The sequence below is a fragment of the Oncorhynchus kisutch genome, linkage group LG17 (genome assembly GCF_002021735.2).
Source record: "Oncorhynchus kisutch isolate 150728-3 linkage group LG17, Okis_V2, whole genome shotgun sequence".
Classification (NCBI taxonomy): Eukaryota; Metazoa; Chordata; class Actinopteri; order Salmoniformes; family Salmonidae; genus Oncorhynchus; species Oncorhynchus kisutch.
Genome location: NC_034190.2, coordinates 81,298,127 through 81,317,142, shown reverse-complemented (window position 1 = coordinate 81,317,142; position 19,016 = coordinate 81,298,127). Strand labels below are relative to the sequence as shown.

General features: G+C 43.1%; 1 protein-coding gene across 1 annotated transcript in view; it reads left to right on the top strand.

Moving 5' to 3' along the window:
* The first annotated feature begins 450 nt into the window (after positions 1-450).
* Positions 451-19,016, top strand: part of LOC109884909 (sortilin) — a 47,194-nt gene continuing 28,628 nt past the window's right edge. The window contains exon 1 of the mRNA XM_031794761.1: positions 451-1,003. Coding sequence (XP_031650621.1) covers positions 740-1,003 — 264 coding nt within the window. The 5' untranslated portion in view covers positions 451-739. The remainder of the gene's footprint in view (positions 1,004-19,016) is intronic.

The following is a 19,016-nucleotide window of genomic DNA, read 5'->3' as shown; positions in this document are numbered from 1 at the left end:
TTTTAATTGATTTATCAATTTCAGTCCCCCCATATGTTTACTACTACACCCACTGATCCAACATGGTCACATGAACTACACCTGATATCTAAAGAGCCTGACACAACTAGGCTGGCTATGACATTACATAAACTTGTTTTCTCATGTTTATTTTTCTCATGTTTTGCATGCTTATAAACATGTATTCCTATTGATGTATATTTAATTTGATAATTGTACATATTCGGAATCATACATATTAACAAGTATTGATCAAGCTCACTGAAGGGACAAATCATTCCATAATATAATAGCTGTCGTGCCCTCAACCAAGCATGGCAAAGCTATTGTGAGGTGGGATGTGCTATTGAGGTCTTAACCAATCAGAAGAGGAATTTCTCGTGTCAAACAGAGCAAAAGCCAATCACAGTGGGCTGTCTGCAAAGGGCTATCCAATATCAATGCCATTGACACAATTTCTGGCCAAGCAGTTGCACGGTGGACAATTGGACGTAATGCATCTCGGCAAATTAATGCGCCTGATTTGTTTTTAGAAACGGAGTTTATGACCGGTCGGTGGAGAGGATACAGAGCCGCAGTAGGCTACCATTCGCTGTCAGGGCTACTGTTTTTTTGTTGATGTCATCGGTAGCCGTGTTCGAACAGGAGCGACCGTCAATTTATAGTCAGGATTACTAGAATAACAAAATAAAGCCCACAATAAAAAAAGTCGCAAGTTTTTTTTGTGCGCACAGTGAGTATGGGAATTCTAACGCACTGTGTTTTACTTTTTTTATTCCAGCATTTGACGTCCGCTTATGATTTTAAAGAAGGACTAGATAACGGACAGTATGCATTTGTGAAAGATCCTAGTTTGAATATCGAAAAGAGATCTGCAGATGTAGAATTATTCCAGTTTGACTCTGAATCATCCGAACACATTCGGAGCAGGAGAAGCGCTGATCAAGGGGACTGTAAAAGTCTCCAGGGATTCGACACCAAGTTGACTAACAACACCCACACCGTAAGTTAACCCTGCAGGTCCGGTTTGACTTCTCTTCTCACCGATATAATAGGCTAATGTTCTGCAGGTGGCACGTTACCTGGACAATTATCTTCACAATAAGAAAATGACTTGGGTTTTAACAGTACAGCTGATTTTTTTTTAAAACCGTTAACATGCAACTAACCACACATGATCTATTCGCCAGCTTCTTGCATGAGACCAATCTGTCATGATTCACAGCTCACTCAATTGTAGTCAAGCCAGTTGATACTGACACAAGTAGGCTACTGTATTTAAAGATTACTTCAACCCCATACAGAGCAGGATTACGGGTTAATATTCAGTTTAGCATCTCTGTAGCTAATTGTTTAAGGGTACCTGTAAGTCATTTATCAAGTTTAATCTTTAGTGAGTTTCGCATCCAGTTAGTCTGTAATACAGTTGTAATACAGTAGGTATAGGTATACAATGATAAATTCTAATGGTGTATCTAGTCAGTCTAGTCTAGTGTAGTGTATGTACACACATACTTAGAGGGGGGTCCCGAAAATATTGACACCCTTGATGAACAATAATGTGTCAAATTTATAATTAAAATACTGAGCTATTGTATGCTCAAATCTTTGGGGAAATTGTTATTTTATACTAATTAAATTGCTCAGAGAAAGAGGTATTGTTTAACAAGTCAGTTTTGTTTTTCTCTCCAAAAGGTAGGGGTCAAATGTATTGACACCCCTAAAGATTCTTCTGTAATAAAGTAGTCCAAAGTGTAGTACTTTGGCCCCGTATTTCTAGCGCTCAATGGTGACATCAAGCTTGTGAATCTACAAACTTGTTGGATGCATTTGCAGTTTTGTTTTGGTTGTGTTTCAGAAATTTGTGCTTGCTTAGCAATGAATGGTAATAATGTATCGTGACATTTTTTTGGAGTCACTATTTTTCCTTAATAATGGTAGCATCCACATTAATGTAGAAGTGTTTAGACGAATTTGTAGAGTCCTAATCTTGATGTAGTAATTGCGTGCTAGGAATATGGGATCAAATACTAAACTTTTGACTACTTTATTTATAAGAATCTTTAACCTTGTCAATAATTTGGACCTCTACCTTTTTACTTGTTAAACAAAATATATTTCTCAGAGAAATTGTATTAGTATAAAATAATATAATTTCCACATTGATTTGAGCATACAATAGCTTAGCATTTGAATTGTTTATTTTATACAGTCATTATTTGCTTATCTTTATCAAAGGGTGTCAATAATTTCAGACCCTGCTGTATGTGACTCTCACCTGTTCTCTAGTGGTTAGGAGTCTGACCTATATTTCCTCCTAGGAATGATGATGCTGCTGTCCTTCATACTAGGCCTGGCCTAACTTTTCATTTTTCTGCTCCAGTGTGTACAGAGGGGGAAATTAGCATTATTTTACAATAAGAGAACAGGTGAAACCTAGTGTTTGTTTGGCAATTTAGGTGACTTATAGAATTCTGCTACCTATACTTCTGACTAGGCCTGTCCTGACTTCTTAGTGTTCGTGATCTGCCTCCGTGTGTCTGGAGGCCTATGGGTGGTTTTAAAAAGGCAATCTGGTTTTTCATGAAGTTCTATTGCCTGTGTGTATAGAGGAGGTGTTTCTTTGTAAGGGAAATGTGTGCGTGCGTGCAGTTGTTTGGCAATTAGGTTACAAGATACACACATGCAAAGTGTTTCTGCATTTGAGAGCACATTCTTAACATTTAGACTATACTGTAGAACAGCGGCATCATGGGCTAGACCCATATGTTCTTGACTATACATTCTTAACATTTAGACTATGCAGTAGGCCTATACTGTAGGCAGAAGTGATTTTAAAATTGGGAGTATATTATGAAGTTCTTGCCACTCATAGCCTGGTTCCTCTCTAGGTTTCTTCCTAGGTTCTGGCCTTTCTAGGGAGTTTTTCCTAGCCAACGTGCTTCAACATCTGCATTGCTTGCTGTTTGGGGTTTTAAGCTGGGTTTCTTTACAGCGCTTTGTGTGACATCAGCTGATGTAAGAAGGACTTTATAAATACATTTGACTGACTGTCTTTCTTAATGATGTTGTCCTCAACCACTGTGCTCTAACTAAGGACATAGTGTAATTTAGGATCACCAGATATCTTTTGGAGGCAGGGTTATCTTACTATCCGGCTGTGTCAACACTGGACAGATCGACCAGCTTAACAACGTCCTACCCAATGCATCCGCATTCTACTCCGCAAACAAACAGCATACCCACAGACAACTCGTTGAGTTAGTTCGTAGTTCCTGCTAAGAATTTGTGTATGTCAAGTTCTTGATGTCCTTGTAGCAAGTAGCAACAAATTGCATTTAGTATAAACATTTAGTTGGAATTAGTACCTTTTTTATTTATAATATGTCCTTCTAAATAATACGTTCCTCCTATGTCTGACTGTGTATGATGTCATGATAATTACATCAGCCAGCTCAACATGCGTCAGAGGAGGAGGACTAAAGACCCCGAATGGCACGCCAGGACCTGAGGGAAAAGAGTCACCACCTCTGACACAGGTTTTCTGTAAACAAATCTGTGCACCAAGATGCAATTCGATGCAAATTTACTGTTGGAGAAAAATACCCTTTTATAATATAACCATATTATATGTTGCCATGTGGCATAGACTACTACAGTTTAGCAGAGGTGTTTTTAGGACTTCCACATGGGGATTTTCCTTTAGCAGGGTCCACTTGTGGTAAATTCAATTGATTGGACATGATTTGGAAAGGCAAAAACCAAGCCATGAGGTCAAAGGTATTGTCTGTAGAGTTCTGAGACAGGATTGTGTCAAAGCACAGATCTGGGGAAGGGTACCAAAACATTTCTGCAGCATTGAAGGTCCCCAAGAACACAGTGGCCTCCATCATTCTTAAATGGAACAAGTTTGGAACCACCAAGACTCTTCCTAGAGCTGGTCACCCAGCCAAACTGTGCAAGCGGGGGAGAAGGGCCTTGGTCAGGGAGGTGACCAAGAATACGATGGTCACTCTGACAGAGCTCCAGAGTTCCTCTGTGGAGATGGGAGAACTTTCCAGAAGGACAACCATCTCTGCAGCACTCCACCAATTAGGCCTTTATGGTAGAGTGGCCAGACAGAAGCAACTCACCAGTATTGACACATGGAGTTTCTAAAAGGCACCTAAAGACTCTCAGACCATGAGATCCTTGATGAAAACTTGCTCCAGAGCTCTCAGGCTGGGGCGACGGTTCACCTTCCAACAGGACAACGACCCTAAGCACACAGCCAACACAACACAGAAGTGGCATCGGGGCAAGTCTCTGTATGTCCTTGAGTGGCCCAGCCAGAGCCCGGGCTTGAACCCGATCTAACATCTCTGGAGAGACCTGAAAATCGCTGTGCAGCGACATTCCCCATCCAACCTGACAGAGCTTGAGAGGATCTGCAGAGAAGAATGAGAAACTCCCCAAGTACAGGTGTGCCAAGCTTGTCGTGTCATACCCAAGAAGACTCGAGGCTGTAATCGGTGCCAAAGGTGCTTCAAGAAAGTACGGAGTACCTTCCAGTTCTCTGCAGCCAATGACTGGAACGAACTGCAAAAATCACTGAAGCTGGAGACTCATGTCTCCCTCACTAACTTTAAGCACCAGCTGTCAGAGCAGCTCACAGATCACTGCACCTGTACATAGCCCATCTGTAAGTAGCCCATCCAATCTACCTCATCCCCATACTGTATTTATTTATGTATCTTGCTCCTTTGCACCCCAGCATCTCTACTTGCACATTAATCTTCTGCACATCTATCACTCCAGTGTTTAATTGCTAGATTGTAATTACTTCACCACCATGGCCTATTTACTCCCATACCTCATTTGCACACCCTGTATATATACTTTTTATACTGTATTATTGACTGTATGATTATTTATTCCATGTGTAACTCTGTGTTGTATGTGTTGCACTGCTTTGCTTTATCTTGGCCAGGTCGTAGTTGTAAATGAGAACTTGTTCTCAACTAGCCTACCTGGTTAAATAAAAGGTGAAATAAATAAAGGGTCTGAATACTTAATAAGTAAATGTGAAATTTCTGTTTTTTTATTTGTAGTACATTTGCAAAAATGTCAACTTGTTTTTGCCTTGTCATTATGGGGTATTGTGATGTCATTATGGGGTATTGTGATGTCATTATGGGGTATTGTGATGTCATTATGGGGTATTGAGTGTAGATTAATGTGGGGGGGAGGGAAAAACAATTGAATCAATTTTAGAATAAGGCTGTAATGTAACTGTGTAAAAAGAGGAAAATAAATCTATGCCAAGGTGCATTGATGCTGTTCAGACAGCTTGTGGCATCACAACACCCATTTAAGACACTTTGTGGCTTCTCCTTAGTTTTGGCAGAAACCTGTATGTGCTTCTGATAACTTAATCCCCCCAAAAATATCGTCTGTGGTTGAATTAAAATATTTTTCTTTGACCTATTTTTTTTAATTATTTTTTTTCCCCCCAATTTTCTATATTTTGTAGAATAACCGTGAAGACGGTTACTATATGTAGTAACCCAAAAAGTGTAAACAAATCAAAATATATTTTAGAATTGAGATTCTTCAGTAGCCACCCTTTGCCTTGACAGCTTTGCAATGACAAAACTACACATTATAGCGGCCTTTTATTGTCTGCAGCACGAGGTGTACATTTGAGAGGGATAAGCTAATGAAACATGGGACCAACACTTTGCATATTGCGTTTTATATTTTTGTTCAGTATATAAATGGAAAATCCCATTGACGTCACACCATTCATTCCTATGACTCAATGGCGCATTTGAAATCAAGGAAGTAGATTTTTACCAACAAAGATGGCATCTCGTGGAGAATATTTTCAAGACATAACATGCCCAGTTTTGAGCTAGTCCAGGAAGTGACGTTGAAGACTAGCTCAGTGTTTGCCCCCCCCCCCCCCCCCCCCCTCTCATTGAGGATCTCTAGTTGAAGGCCAACCTGGGTACTGAAGGCTGCCGGGAGTAACTAAATTATCCTTAACTTCTTCTGTGTGTTTATAAAAAATGATCATAATAATCAGGACATCTTGTGTAATAGAAGCAAGTACTCGTTCCATGATTGATTATCTTAGAAAAAAAGGTATTTATACAAATGTCGTCAATTACCGATTCACTATAATGGTGATCCTGCTTTCTGGATTCAATGAGAGGGGCAGTTCTCCCCTGTGTCCAATATACTGATGTTTGGGTACCGTACAGTAGAGCTCTGCTACCCGACATTATACATTGGGTTATGGCCAGGTAGGTCCTAGGGTACGTGTAGATCATCACAAAAATGTTGAATTTGAGCCATTTTGCACATGCTCAGTCATATCTGACTAAGATTATTTAGTAGGTGCTCTTATCCAGAGCAGTAGTGATTTGCAAGCATTTTCATTCATACTGGTCCCCCTTGTGGGACTCAATCCCACAACCCTGACATTGCAAGAGCCAATGCTCTACAAACTGAGCTACACAGGACCACAGTAAAGTTCTTCAACCTCGTCAAATATAAAACTGGAGAGATTATTTTATTTAAAAAATAATAATGAGCTTTGAGTTTTGTCCTTAGTTTTATAATGATAAGTAGCTAACATGTCTTCATTTATTTATTTATTTAGATAAAAAAATTTTTTAACTAGGCAAGTCAATTAAGAACAAATTCTTATTTTACAATGATGGCCTACCAGAAGGTAAAAGGCCTCCTTGCGTGGACGGGGACTGGGATTAAAAATGTAGGGCATAACACACGTCACGACAAGACACCAAAACACAACGTAAAGACCTACAGTAAGACAACAGCAGCATGGCAGCACATGAAAACACAGCATAGTAGCAACACAACATGACAACAACATGGTAGCAACACAACATGACAACAACATGGTAGCAACACAACATGACAACAACATGGTAGCAACACAACATGACAACAACATGGTAGCAACACAACATGACAACAACATGGTAGCAACACAACATGACAACAACATGGTAGCAACACAACATGACAACAACATGGTAGCAACACAACATGACAACAACATGGTAGCAACACAACATGACAACAACATGGTAGCAACACAACATGACAACAACATGGTAGCAACACAACATGACAACAACATGGTAGCAACACAACATGACAACAACATGGTAGCAACACAACATGACAACAACATGGTAGCAACATGACAACAACATGGTAGCAACACGACAACAACATGGTAGCAACACAACATGACAACAACATGGTAGGTTTTAGGTGTCGGTTCTGTTCCAGATGTATTTGAACCCGGGTCTGGTTTCTAGACCCAGCTGTAGGACTGTTTTAGGTGTCGGTTCTGTTCCAAACCAGTACAGGGCTACTGACCGCAGTCTGGGCCTAATCTATGGATGAGTAGAGTAGCCGCTTACATTTACACAAACTTAACAGACATTCTTGCTCAGAGTGCATACATGTGTTGCTACCATGCTGTGTTGTTATGTTTTCTTAGGTCTCTCTTTATGTAGTGTTGTCTCTCTTTATGTAGTGTTGTGTTGTCTCTCTTTATGTTGTGTAGTGTTGTCTTAGGTCTCTCTTTATGTAATGTTGTGTTGTCTCTCTTTGTGTAGTGTTGTGTTGTCTCTTTGTGTAGTGTTGTGTTGTCTCTCTTTGTTGTGTTGTCTTAGGTCTCTCTTTGTGTTGTGTTGTCTTAGGTCTCTATTTGTGTTGTGTTGTCTTAGGTCTTTCTTTATGTAGTGTTGTCTTAGGTCTCTATGTTGTGTTGTCTCTCTTTGTGTAGTGTTGTGTTGTCTCTCTTTATGTTGTGTTGTCTTAGGTCTCTCTTTATGTAGTGTTGTCTCTTTATGTAGTGTTGTCTCTTTATGTAGTGTTGTCTTAGGTCTCTCTTTATGTAGTGTTGTCTTAGGTCTCTCTTTGTGTAGTGTTGTATTGTCTCTCTTTGTGTAGTGTTGTGTGGTCTCTCTTTATGTAGTGTTGTGTGGTCTCTCTTTATGTAGTGTTGTCTCTTTATGTAGTGTTGTCTTGGGTGTCTCTTTATGTAGTGTTGTCTTAGGTCTCTCTTTGTGTAGTGTTGTCTTAGGTCTCTCTTTGTGTAGTGTTGTGTGGTCTCTCTTTATGTAGTGTTGTCTCTCTTTATGTAGTGTTGTCTCTTTATGTAGTGTTGTCTTAGGTCTCTCTTTGTGTAGTGTTGTGTTGTCTCTCTTTGTGTAGTGTTGTCTCTCTTTGTGTTGTGTTGTCTCTCTTTGTGTTGTGTTGTCTCTCTTTGTGTAGTGTTGTCTCTTTATGTAGTGTTGTCTTAGGTCTCTCTTTATGTAGTGTTGTCTCTTTATGTAGTGTTGTCTTAGGTCTCTCTTTGTAGTGTTGTATTGTCTCTCTTTATGTAGTGTTGTCTCTTATGTAGTGTAGTGTTGTCTCTCTTTATGTAGTGTAGTGTTGTCTCTCTTTATGTAGTGTAGTGTTGTCTCTTTATGTTGTCTCTCTTTATGTAGTGTTGTCTTAGGTCTCTCTTTATGTAGTGTTGTCTCTTATGTTGTGTTGTCTTAGGTCTCTCTTTATGTAGTGTTGTCTCTTTATGTAGTGTTGTCTCTTTATGTAGTGTTGTCTTAGGTCTCTCTTTATGTAGTGTTGTCTTAGGTCTCTCTTTGTGTAGTGTTGTATTGTCTCTCTTTATGTAGTGTTGTCTCTCTTTATGTAGTGTTGTGTGGTCTCTCTTTATGTAGTGTTGTCTCTTTATGTAGTGTTGTCTTGGGTGTCTCTTTGTGTAGTGTTGTCTTAGGTCTCTCTTTGTGTAGTGTTGTGTTGTCTCTCTTTATGTAGTGTTGTCTCTCTTTATGTTGTGTTGTCTTAGGTCTCTCTTTATGTTGTCTCTCTTTATGTAGTGTTGTCTTAGGTCTCTCTTTATGTAGTGTTGTCTCTTATGTTGTGTTGTCTTAGGTCTCTCTTTATGTAGTGTTGTCTCTTTATGTAGTGTTGTCTCTTTATGTAGTGTTGTCTCTTTATGTAGTGTTGTCTCTTTATGTAGTGTTGTCTCTTTATGTAGTGTTGTCTTAGGTCTCTCTATGTGTAGTGTTGTATTGTCTCTCTTTATGTAGTGTTGTCTCTCTTTATGTAGTGTTGTGTGGTCTCTCTTTATGTAGTGTTGTCTTGGGTGTCTCTTTGTGTAGTGTTGTCTTAGGTCTCTCTTTGTGTAGTGTTGTCTTAGGTCTCTCTTTGTGTAGTGTTGTCTTAGGTCTCTCTTTGTGTAGTGTTGTCTTAGGTCTCTCTTTGTGTAGTGTTGTGTTGTCTCTTTATGTAGTGTTGTGTTGTCTCTCTTTATGTAGTGTTGTGTGGTCTCTCTTTATGTAGTGTTGTCTCTCTTTATGTTGTGTTGTCTCTCTTTATGTCGTGTTGTCTCTTTATGTAGTGTTGTCTTAGGTCTCTCTTTGTGTAGTGTTGTGTTGTCTCTCTTTGTGTAGTGTTGTCTCTCTTTGTGTTGTGTTGTCTCTCTTTGTGTAGTGTTGTCTCTCTTTGTGTAGTGTTGTGTTGTCTCTCTTTGTGTAGTGTTGTGTTGTCTCTCTTTGTGTAGTGTTGTGTTGTCTCTCTTTGTGTAGTGTTGTCTCTCTTTATGTAGTGTTGTGTTGTCTCTCTTTGTGTAGTGTTGTGTTGTCTCTCTTTGTGTAGTGTTGTGTTGTCTCTCTTTGTGTAGTGTTGTGTTGTCTCTCTTTGTGTAGTGTAGTGTTGTCTCTCTTTGTGTAGTGTTGTCCCTCTTTATGTAGTGTTGTGTCTTTATGTAGTGTTGTCTTAGCTCTCTCTTTATGTAGTGTTGTGTTGTCTCTTGTGTAGTGTTGTGTTGTCTCTTTGTGTAGTGTTGTCTCTCTTTGTGTAGTGTTGTCTCTCTTTGTGTAGTGTTGTGTTGTCTCTCTTTGTGTAGTGTTGTGTTGTCTCTCTTTGTGTAGTGTTGTGTTGTCTCTCTTTGTGTAGTGTTGTGTTGTCTCTCTTTGTGTAGTGTTGTGTTGTCTCTCTTTGTGTAGTGTTGTCTCTCTTTATGTAGTGTTGTGTTGTCTCTCTTTGTGTAGTGTTGTGTTGTCTCTCTTTGTGTAGTGTTGTGTTGTCTCTCTTTGTGTAGTGTAGTGTTGTCTCTCTTTGTGTAGTGTTGTCTCTCTTTGTGTAGTGTTGTCTCTCTTTATGTTGTGTAGTGTTGTGTCGTCTCTCTTTATGTTGTCTTAGGTCTCTCTTTATGTAGTGTTGTGTTGTCTCTCTTTATGTTATGTAGTGTTGTGTCGTCTCTCTTTATGTTGTCTTAGGTCTCTCTTTATGTAGTGTTGTGTTGTCTCTCTTTATGTAGTGTTGTGTTGTCTCTCTTTATGTAGTGTTGTGTTGTCTCTCTTTATGTAGTGTTGTGTCGTCTCTCTTTATGGAGTGTTGTGTTATCTCTCTTTATGGAGTGTTCTCTCTTTATGGAGTGTTCTCTCTTTATGTAGTGTTGTGTCGTCTCTCTTTATGGAGTGTTGTGTTGTCTCTCTTTATGGAGTGTTGTGTTGTCTCTCTTTATGGAGTGTTGTGTTGTCTCTCTTTATGTAGTGTTGTGTTGTCTCTCTTTATGTAGTGTTGTGTTGTCTCTCTTTATGTAGTGTTGTCTCTTTATGTAGTGTTGTCTCTTTATGTTGTGTTGTCTCTCTTTATGTTGTGTTGTCTCTTATGTTGTGTTGTCTCTCTTTATGGAGTGTTGTGTCGTCTCTCTTTATGGAGTGTTGTGTCGTCTCTCTTTATGGAGTGTTGTGTCGTCTCTCTTTATGGAGTGTTGTGTTGTCTCTCTTTATGGAGTGTTGTGTCGTCTCTCTTTATGTAGTATATTGTATTTTAATCCCAGGCCCCCGTCTCTGCAGGAGGCCTTTTTTCCTTTATGGCCGTCGGTGCAAATAATATGAATTTGTTCTTAACTGACTTGCCTAGTTAAATAAATTTATGTAGTGTTGTCTCTTTATGTAGTGTTGTCTCTTTATGTAGTGTTGTCTTAGGTCTCTCTTTGTGTAGTGTTGTATTGTCTCTCTTTATGTAGTGTTGTCTCTCTTTATGTAGTGTTGTGTGGTCTCTCTTTATGTAGTGTTGTCTTGGGTGTCTCTTTGTGTAGTGTTGTCTTAGGTCTCTCTTTGTGTAGTGTTGTCTTAGGTCTCTCTTTGTGTAGTGTTGTCTTAGGTCTCTCTTTGTGTAGTGTTGTCTTAGGTCTCTCTTTGTGTAGTGTTGTGTTGTCTCTTTATGTAGTGTTGTGTTGTCTCTCTTTATGTAGTGTTGTGTGGTCTCTCTTTATGTAGTGTTGTCTCTCTTTATGTTGTGTTGTCTCTCTTTATGTAGTGTTGTCTCTTTATGTAGTGTTGTCTTAGGTCTCTCTTTGTGTAGTGTTGTGTTGTCTCTCTTTGTGTAGTGTTGTCTCTCTTTGTGTTGTGTTGTCTCTCTTTGTGTAGTGTTGTCTCTCTTTGTGTAGTGTTGTGTTGTCTCTCTTTGTGTAGTGTTGTGTTGTCTCTCTTTGTGTAGTGTTGTGTTGTCTCTCTTTGTGTAGTGTTGTCTCTCTTTATGTAGTGTTGTGTTGTCTCTCTTTGTGTAGTGTTGTGTTGTCTCTCTTTGTGTAGTGTTGTGTTGTCTCTCTTTGTGTAGTGTTGTGTTGTCTCTCTTTGTGTAGTGTAGTGTTGTCTCTCTTTGTGTAGTGTTGTCCCTCTTTATGTAGTGTTGTGTCTTTATGTAGTGTTGTCTTAGCTCTCTCTTTATGTAGTGTTGTGTTGTCTCTTGTGTAGTGTTGTGTTGTCTCTTTGTGTAGTGTTGTCTCTCTTTGTGTAGTGTTGTCTCTCTTTGTGTAGTGTTGTGTTGTCTCTCTTTGTGTAGTGTTGTGTTGTCTCTCTTTGTGTAGTGTTGTGTTGTCTCTCTTTGTGTAGTGTTGTGTTGTCTCTCTTTGTGTAGTGTTGTCTCTCTTTATGTAGTGTTGTGTTGTCTCTCTTTGTGTAGTGTTGTGTTGTCTCTCTTTGTGTAGTGTTGTGTTGTCTCTCTTTGTGTAGTGTAGTGTTGTCTCTCTTTGTGTAGTGTTGTCTCTCTTTGTGTAGTGTTGTCTCTCTTTATGTTGTGTAGTGTTGTGTCGTCTCTCTTTATGTTGTCTTAGGTCTCTCTTTATGTAGTGTTGTGTTGTCTCTCTTTATGTTATGTAGTGTTGTGTCGTCTCTCTTTATGTTGTCTTAGGTCTCTCTTTATGTAGTGTTGTGTTGTCTCTCTTTATGTAGTGTTGTGTTGTCTCTCTATGTAGTGTTGTGTCGTCTCTCTTTATGGAGTGTTGTGTTATCTCTCTTTATGGAGTGTTCTCTCTTTATGGAGTGTTCTCTCTTTATGTAGTGTTGTGTCGTCTCTCTTTATGGAGTGTTGTGTTGTCTCTCTTTATGGAGTGTTGTGTTGTCTCTCTTTATGGAGTGTTGTGTTGTCTCTCTTTATGTAGTGTTGTGTTGTCTCTCTTTATGTAGTGTTGTGTTGTCTCTCTTTATGTAGTGTTGTCTCTTTATGTAGTGTTGTCTCTTTATGTTGTGTTGTCTCTCTTTATGTTGTGTTGTCTCTTATGTTGTGTTGTCTCTCTTTATGGAGTGTTGTGTCGTCTCTCTTTATGGAGTGTTGTGTCGTCTCTCTTTATGGAGTGTTGTGTCGTCTCTCTTTATGGAGTGTTGTGTTGTCTCTCTTTATGGAGTGTTGTGTCGTCTCTCTTTATGTAGTATATTGTATTTTAATCCCAGGCCCCCGTCTCTGCAGGAGGCCTTTTTTCCTTTATGGCCGTCGGTGCAAATAATATGAATTTGTTCTTAACTGACTTGCCTAGTTAAATAAAGGTTCAATAAAATACATGTTCATACTGGTCCCTCGTGGGAATTGAACCCACAACCCTGGTGTTACAAACACCATGCTCTACCAACTGAGCCTTGATGAGATTGAGAGTTTTTTAAATATTTTTTTAAGTGGGTTATTCAGGCCAGCAGGACCAACATGCTTGTGTGTGTACAGGACAAAATGGAAAGTATTTCAATCAATGTCATTTATGTCACTTAGTTTTAAATGTTGTATGACATCGTCCCACCCATTAACTGTTATTGAAGACTTCATGACATTTTTTAACTAGGCAAGTCAGTTATTAAGAACAAATTCTTACTTTAAATGACGGCCTAGGAACAGTGGGTTAACTGCCTGTTCAGGGGCAGAACAACAGATTTGTACCTTGTCAGCTCGGGGGTTTGAACTTGCAACCTTCCGGTTACTAGTCCAACGCTCTAACCACTAGGTTACCCTGCCGTGGGGTGGGATTGACAGTTGGGAAATGTATGTTGGCGCTGCTTCCGCCAGTGAGGACACTGTCTTGATGAACTCTTTAGGCAGACGTATTGGACCTAATGATATCCAGGTTTGTCCCTTATTTTTCCAGAAGGTTTCACAGTTGATTGACAGTTTGAGACTGGTTGTACTAGTGCAGCCTCAGCCTGTGAGAACATTAAGGGTAAGACGCCTATGCTACTGGTCGGCAGGCTAAGGATTAAGGGGACTGTAACACTTCACTGTCTACATTAGATGTTTTGTAATACTTAGAGGGAGAGGTATGGTACAGCATTAGGGAGGGAGAGGGAGAGGTATGGTACAGCATTAGGGAGGGAGAGGGAGAGGTATGGTACAGCATTAGGGAGGGAGAGGGAGAGGTATGGTACAGCATTAGGGAGGGAGAGGGAGAGGTATGGTACAGCATTAGGGAGGGAGAGGGAGAGGTATGGTACAGCATTAGGGAGGGAGAGGGAGAGGTATGGTACAGCATTGGAGAGGGAGAGGTATGGTACAGCATTAGGGAGGGAGAGGGAGAGGTATGGTACAGCATTAGGGAGGGAGAGGTATGGTACAGCATTAGGGAGGGAGAGGTATGGTACAGCATTAGAGAGGGAGAGGGAGAGGTATGGTACAGCATTAGGTTGGGAGAGGGAGAGGTATGGTACAGCATTAGGTTGGGAGAGGGAGAGGTATGGTACAGCATTAGGTTGGGAGAGGGAGAGGTATGGTACAGCATTAGGTTGGGAGAGGGAGAGGTATGGTACAGCATTAGGGAGGGAGAGGTATGGTACAGCATTAGGGAGGGAGAGGGAGAGGTATGGTACAGCATTAGGGAGGGAGAGGGAGAGGTATGGTACAGCATTAGGGAGGGAGAGGTATGGTACAGCATTAGGTTGGGAGAGGGAGAGGTATGGTACAGCATTAGGTTGGGAGAGGGAGAGGTATGGTACAGCATTAGAGAGGGAGAGGTATGGTACAGCATTAGGTTGGGAGAGGGAGAGGTATGGTACAGCATTAGGGAGGGAGAGGGAGAGGTATGGTACAGCATTAGGGAGGGAGAGGGAGAGGTATGGTACAGCATTAGGTTGGGAGAGGGAGAGGTATGGTACAGCATTGGAGAGGGAGAGGGAGAGGTATGGTACAGCATTAGGTTGGGAGAGGGAGAGGTATGGTACAGCATTAGGGAGGGAGAGGGAGAGGTATGGTACAGCATTGGAGAGGGAGAGGTATGGTACAGCATTAGGGAGGGAGAGGTATGGTACAGCATTAGAGAGGGAGAGGGAGAGGTAATGGTACAGCATTAGGGAGGGAGAGGGAGAGGTATGGTACAGCATTAGGTTGGGAGAGGTATGGTACAGCATTAGGTTGGGAGAGGTATGGTACAGCATTAGAGAGGGAGAGGGAGAGGTAATGGTACAGCATTAGGGAGGGAGAGGGAGAGGTATGGTACAGCATTAGGGAGGGAGAGGGAGAGGTATGGTACAGCATTAGGTTGGGAGAGGTATGGTACAGCATTGGAGAGGGAGAGGTATGGTACAGCATTAGGTTGGGAGAGGTATGGTACAGCATTAGGTTGGGAGAGGGAGAGGTATGGTACAGCATTAGGGAGGGAGAGGGAGAGGTATGGTACAGCATTAGGGAGGGAGAGGGAGAGGTATGGTACAGCATTAGAGAGGGAGAGGTATGGTACAGCATTAGGGAGGGAGAGGTATGGTACAGCATTAGGGAGGGAGAGGGAGAGGTATGGTACAGCATTAGGGAGGGAGAGGGAGAGGTATGGTACAGCATTAGAGAGGGAGAGGTATGGTACAGCATTAGGGAGGGAGAGGTATGGTACAGCATTAGGGAGGGAGAGGTATGGTACAGCATTAGGGAGGGAGAGGTATGGTACAGCATTAGGGAGGGAGAGGGAGAGGTATGGTACAGCATTAGGGAGGGAGAGGGAGAGGTATGGTACAGCATTAGGGAGGGAGAGGTATGGTACAGCATTAGGGAGGGAGAGGGAGAGGTATGGTACAGCATTAGGGAGGGAGAGGTATGGTACAGCATTAGGGAGGGAGAGGTATGGTACAGCATTAGGTTGGGAGAGGTATGGTACAGCATTAGAGAGGGAGAGGTATGGTACAGCATTAGAGAGGGAGAGGGAGAGGTATGGTACAGCATTACGGAGGGAGAGGGAGAGGTATGGTACAGCATTACGGAGGGAGAGGGAGAGGTATGGTACAGCATTAGGTAGGGAGAGGTATGGTACAGCATTAGGTAGGGAGAGGTATGGTACAGCATTAGGGAGGGAGAGGTATGGTACAGCATTAGGGAGGGAGAGGTATGGTACAGCATTAGGTTGGGAGAGGGAGAGGTATGGTACAGCATTAGGGAGGGAGAGGGAGAGGTATGGTACAGCATTACGGAGGGAGAGGGAGAGGTATGGTACAGCATTACGGAGGGAGAGGGAGAGGTATGGTACAGCATTAGGTTGGAAGAGGGAGAGGTATGGTACAGCATTAGGTTGGGAGAGGTATGGTACAGCATTAGGGAGGGAGAGGGAGAGGTATGGTACAGCATTAGAGAGGGAGAGGTATGGTACAGCATTAGAGAGGGAGAGGTATGGTACAGCATTAGGGAGGGAGAGGGAGAGGTATGGTACAGCATTAGGGAGGGAGAGGGAGAGGTATGGTACAGCATTAGGGAGGGAGAGGGAGAGGTATGGTACAGCATTAGGGAGGGAGAGGGAGGGGTATGGTACAGCATTAGGGAGGGAGAGGGAGGGGTATGGTACAGCATTAGAGAGGGAGAGGGAGAGGTATGGTACAGCATTCGGGAGGGAGAGGGAGAGGTATGGTACAGCATTAGGGAGGGAGAGGGAGAGGTATGGTACAGCATTAGGGAGGGAGAGGGAGGGGTATGGTACAGCATTAGGGAGGGAGAGGGAGGGGTATGGTACAGCATTAGAGAGGGAGAGGGAGAGGTATGGTACAGCATTCGGGAGGGAGAGGGAGAGGTATGGTACAGCATTAGGGAGGGAGAGGTATGGTACAGCATTAGGGAGGGAGAGGGAGAGGTATGGTACAGCATTAGGGAGGGAGAGGGAGAGGTATGGTACAGCATTAGGTAGGGAGAGGTATGGTACAGCATTAGGGAGGGAGAGGGAGAGGTATGGTACAGCATTAGGGAGGGAGAGGTATGGTACAGCATTAGGGAGGGAAAGGTATGGTACAGCATTAGAGAGGGAGAGGGAGAGGTACAGCATTAGGGAGGGAGAGGGAGAGGTATGGTACAGCATTAGAGAGGGAGAGGGAGAGGTATGGTACAGCATTAGAGAGGGAGAGGTATGGTACAGCATTGGAGAGGGAGAGGTATGGTACAGCATTAGGGAGGGAGAGGGAGAGGTATGGTACAGCATTAGAGAGGGAGAGGGAGAGGTATGGTACAGCATTAGGTTGGGAGAGGGAGAGGTATGGTACAGCATTAGGTTGGGAGAGGGAGAGGTATGGTACAGCATTAGAGAGGGAGAGGGAGAGGTATGGTACAGCATTAGGGAGGGAGAGGGAGAGGTATGGTACAGCATTAGGGAGGGAGAGGGAGAGGTATGGTACAGCATTAGAGAGGGAGAGGTATGGTACAGCATTAGGGAGGGAGAGGTATGGTACAGCATTAGGGAGGGAGAGGTATGGTACAGCATTAGGGAGGGAGAGGGAGAGGTATGGTACAGCATTAGGGAGGGAGAGGGAGAGGTATGGTACAGCATTAGGGAGGGAGAGGGAGAGGTATGGTACAGCATTAGGGAGGGAGAGGTATGGTACAGCATTAGGTTGGGAGAGGTATGGTACAGCATTAGAGAGGGAGAGGTATGGTACAGCATTAGAGAGGGAGAGGGAGAGGTATGGTACAGCATTACGGAGGGAGAGGGAGAGGTATGGTACAGCATTACGGAGGGAGAGGGAGAGGTATGGTACAGCATTAGGGAGGGAGAGGTATGGTACAGCATTAGGTTGGGAGAGGTATGGTACAGCATTAGGTTGGGAGAGGGAGAGGTATGGTACAGCATTAGGGAGGGAGAGGGAGAGGTATGGTACAGCATTACGGAGGGAGAGGGAGAGGTATGGTACAGCATTACGGAGGGAGTGGGAGAGGTATGGTACAGCATTAGGTTGGAAGAGGGAGAGGTATGGTACAGCATTAGGTTGGGAGAGGTATGGTACAGCATTAGGGAGGGAGAGGGAGAGGTATGGTACAGCATTAGAGAGGGAGAGGTATGGTACAGCATTAGAGAGGGAGAGGTATGGTACAGCATTAGAGAGGGAGAGGTATGGTACAGCATTAGGGAGGGAGAGGGAGAGGTATGGTACAGCATTAGGGAGGGAGAGGGAGAGGTATGGTACAGCATTAGGGAGGGAGAGGGAGAGGTATGGTACAGCATTAGGGAGGGAGAGGGAGGGGTATGGTACAGCATTCGGGAGGGAGAGGGAGAGGTATGGTACAGCATTAGGGAGGGAGAGGTATGGTACAGCATTAGGGAGGGAGAGGGAGAGGTATGGTACAGCATTAGGGAGGGAGAGGGAGAGGTATGGTACAGCATTAGGTAGGGAGAGGTATGGTACAGCATTAGGGAGGGAGAGGGAGAGGTATGGTACAGCATTAGGGAGGGAGAGGTATGGTACAGCATTAGGGAGGGAAAGGTATGGTACAGCATTAGAGAGGGAGAGGGAGAGGTACAGCATTAGGGAGGGAGAGGGAGAGGTATGGTACAGCATTAGGTTGGGAGAGGGAGAGGTATGGTACAGCATTAGAGAGGGAGAGGGAGAGGTATGGTACAGCATTAGGGAGGGAGAGGGAGAGGTATGGTACAGCATTAGAGAGGGAGAGGGAGAGGTATGGTACAGCATTAGGTTGGGAGAGGGAGAGGTATGGTACAGCATTAGGTTGGGAGAGGGAGAGGTATGGTACAGCATTAGAGAGGGAGAGGGAAAGGTATGGTACAGCATTAGGTTGGGAGAGGGAGAGGTATGGTACAGCATTAGGGAGGGAGAGGGAGAGGTATGGTACAGCATTAGGGAGGGAGAGGGAGAGGTATGGTACAGCATTAGAGAGGGAGAGGTATGGTACAGCATTAGGTTGGGAGAGGGAGAGGTATGGTACAGCATTAGAGAGGGAGAGGGAGAGGTAATGGTACAGCATTAGGGAGGGAGAGGTATGGTACAGCATTAGGGAGGGAGAGGGAGAGGTATGGTACAGCATTAGGGAGGGAGAGGGAGAGGTATGGTACAGCATTAGAGAGGGAGAGGTATGGTACAGCATTAGAGAGGGAGAGGGAGAGGTATGGTACAGCATTAGAGAGGGAGAGGTATGGTACAGCATTAGAGAGGGAGAGGTATGGTACAGCATTAGAGAGGGAGAGGTATGGTACAGCATTGGAGAGGGAGAGGTATGGTACAGCATTAGGGAGGGAGAGGGAGAGGTATGGTACAGCATTAGGGAGGGAGAGGGAGAGGTATGGTACAGCATTATAGAGGGAGAGGTATGGTACAGCATTAGGTTGGGAGAGGGAGAGGTATGGTTACAGCATTAGGTTGGGAGAGGGAGAGGTATGGTACAGCATTAGGGAGGGAGAGGTATGGTACAGCATTAGGGAGGGAGAGGTATGGTACAGCATTAGGGAGGGAGAGGGAGAGGTA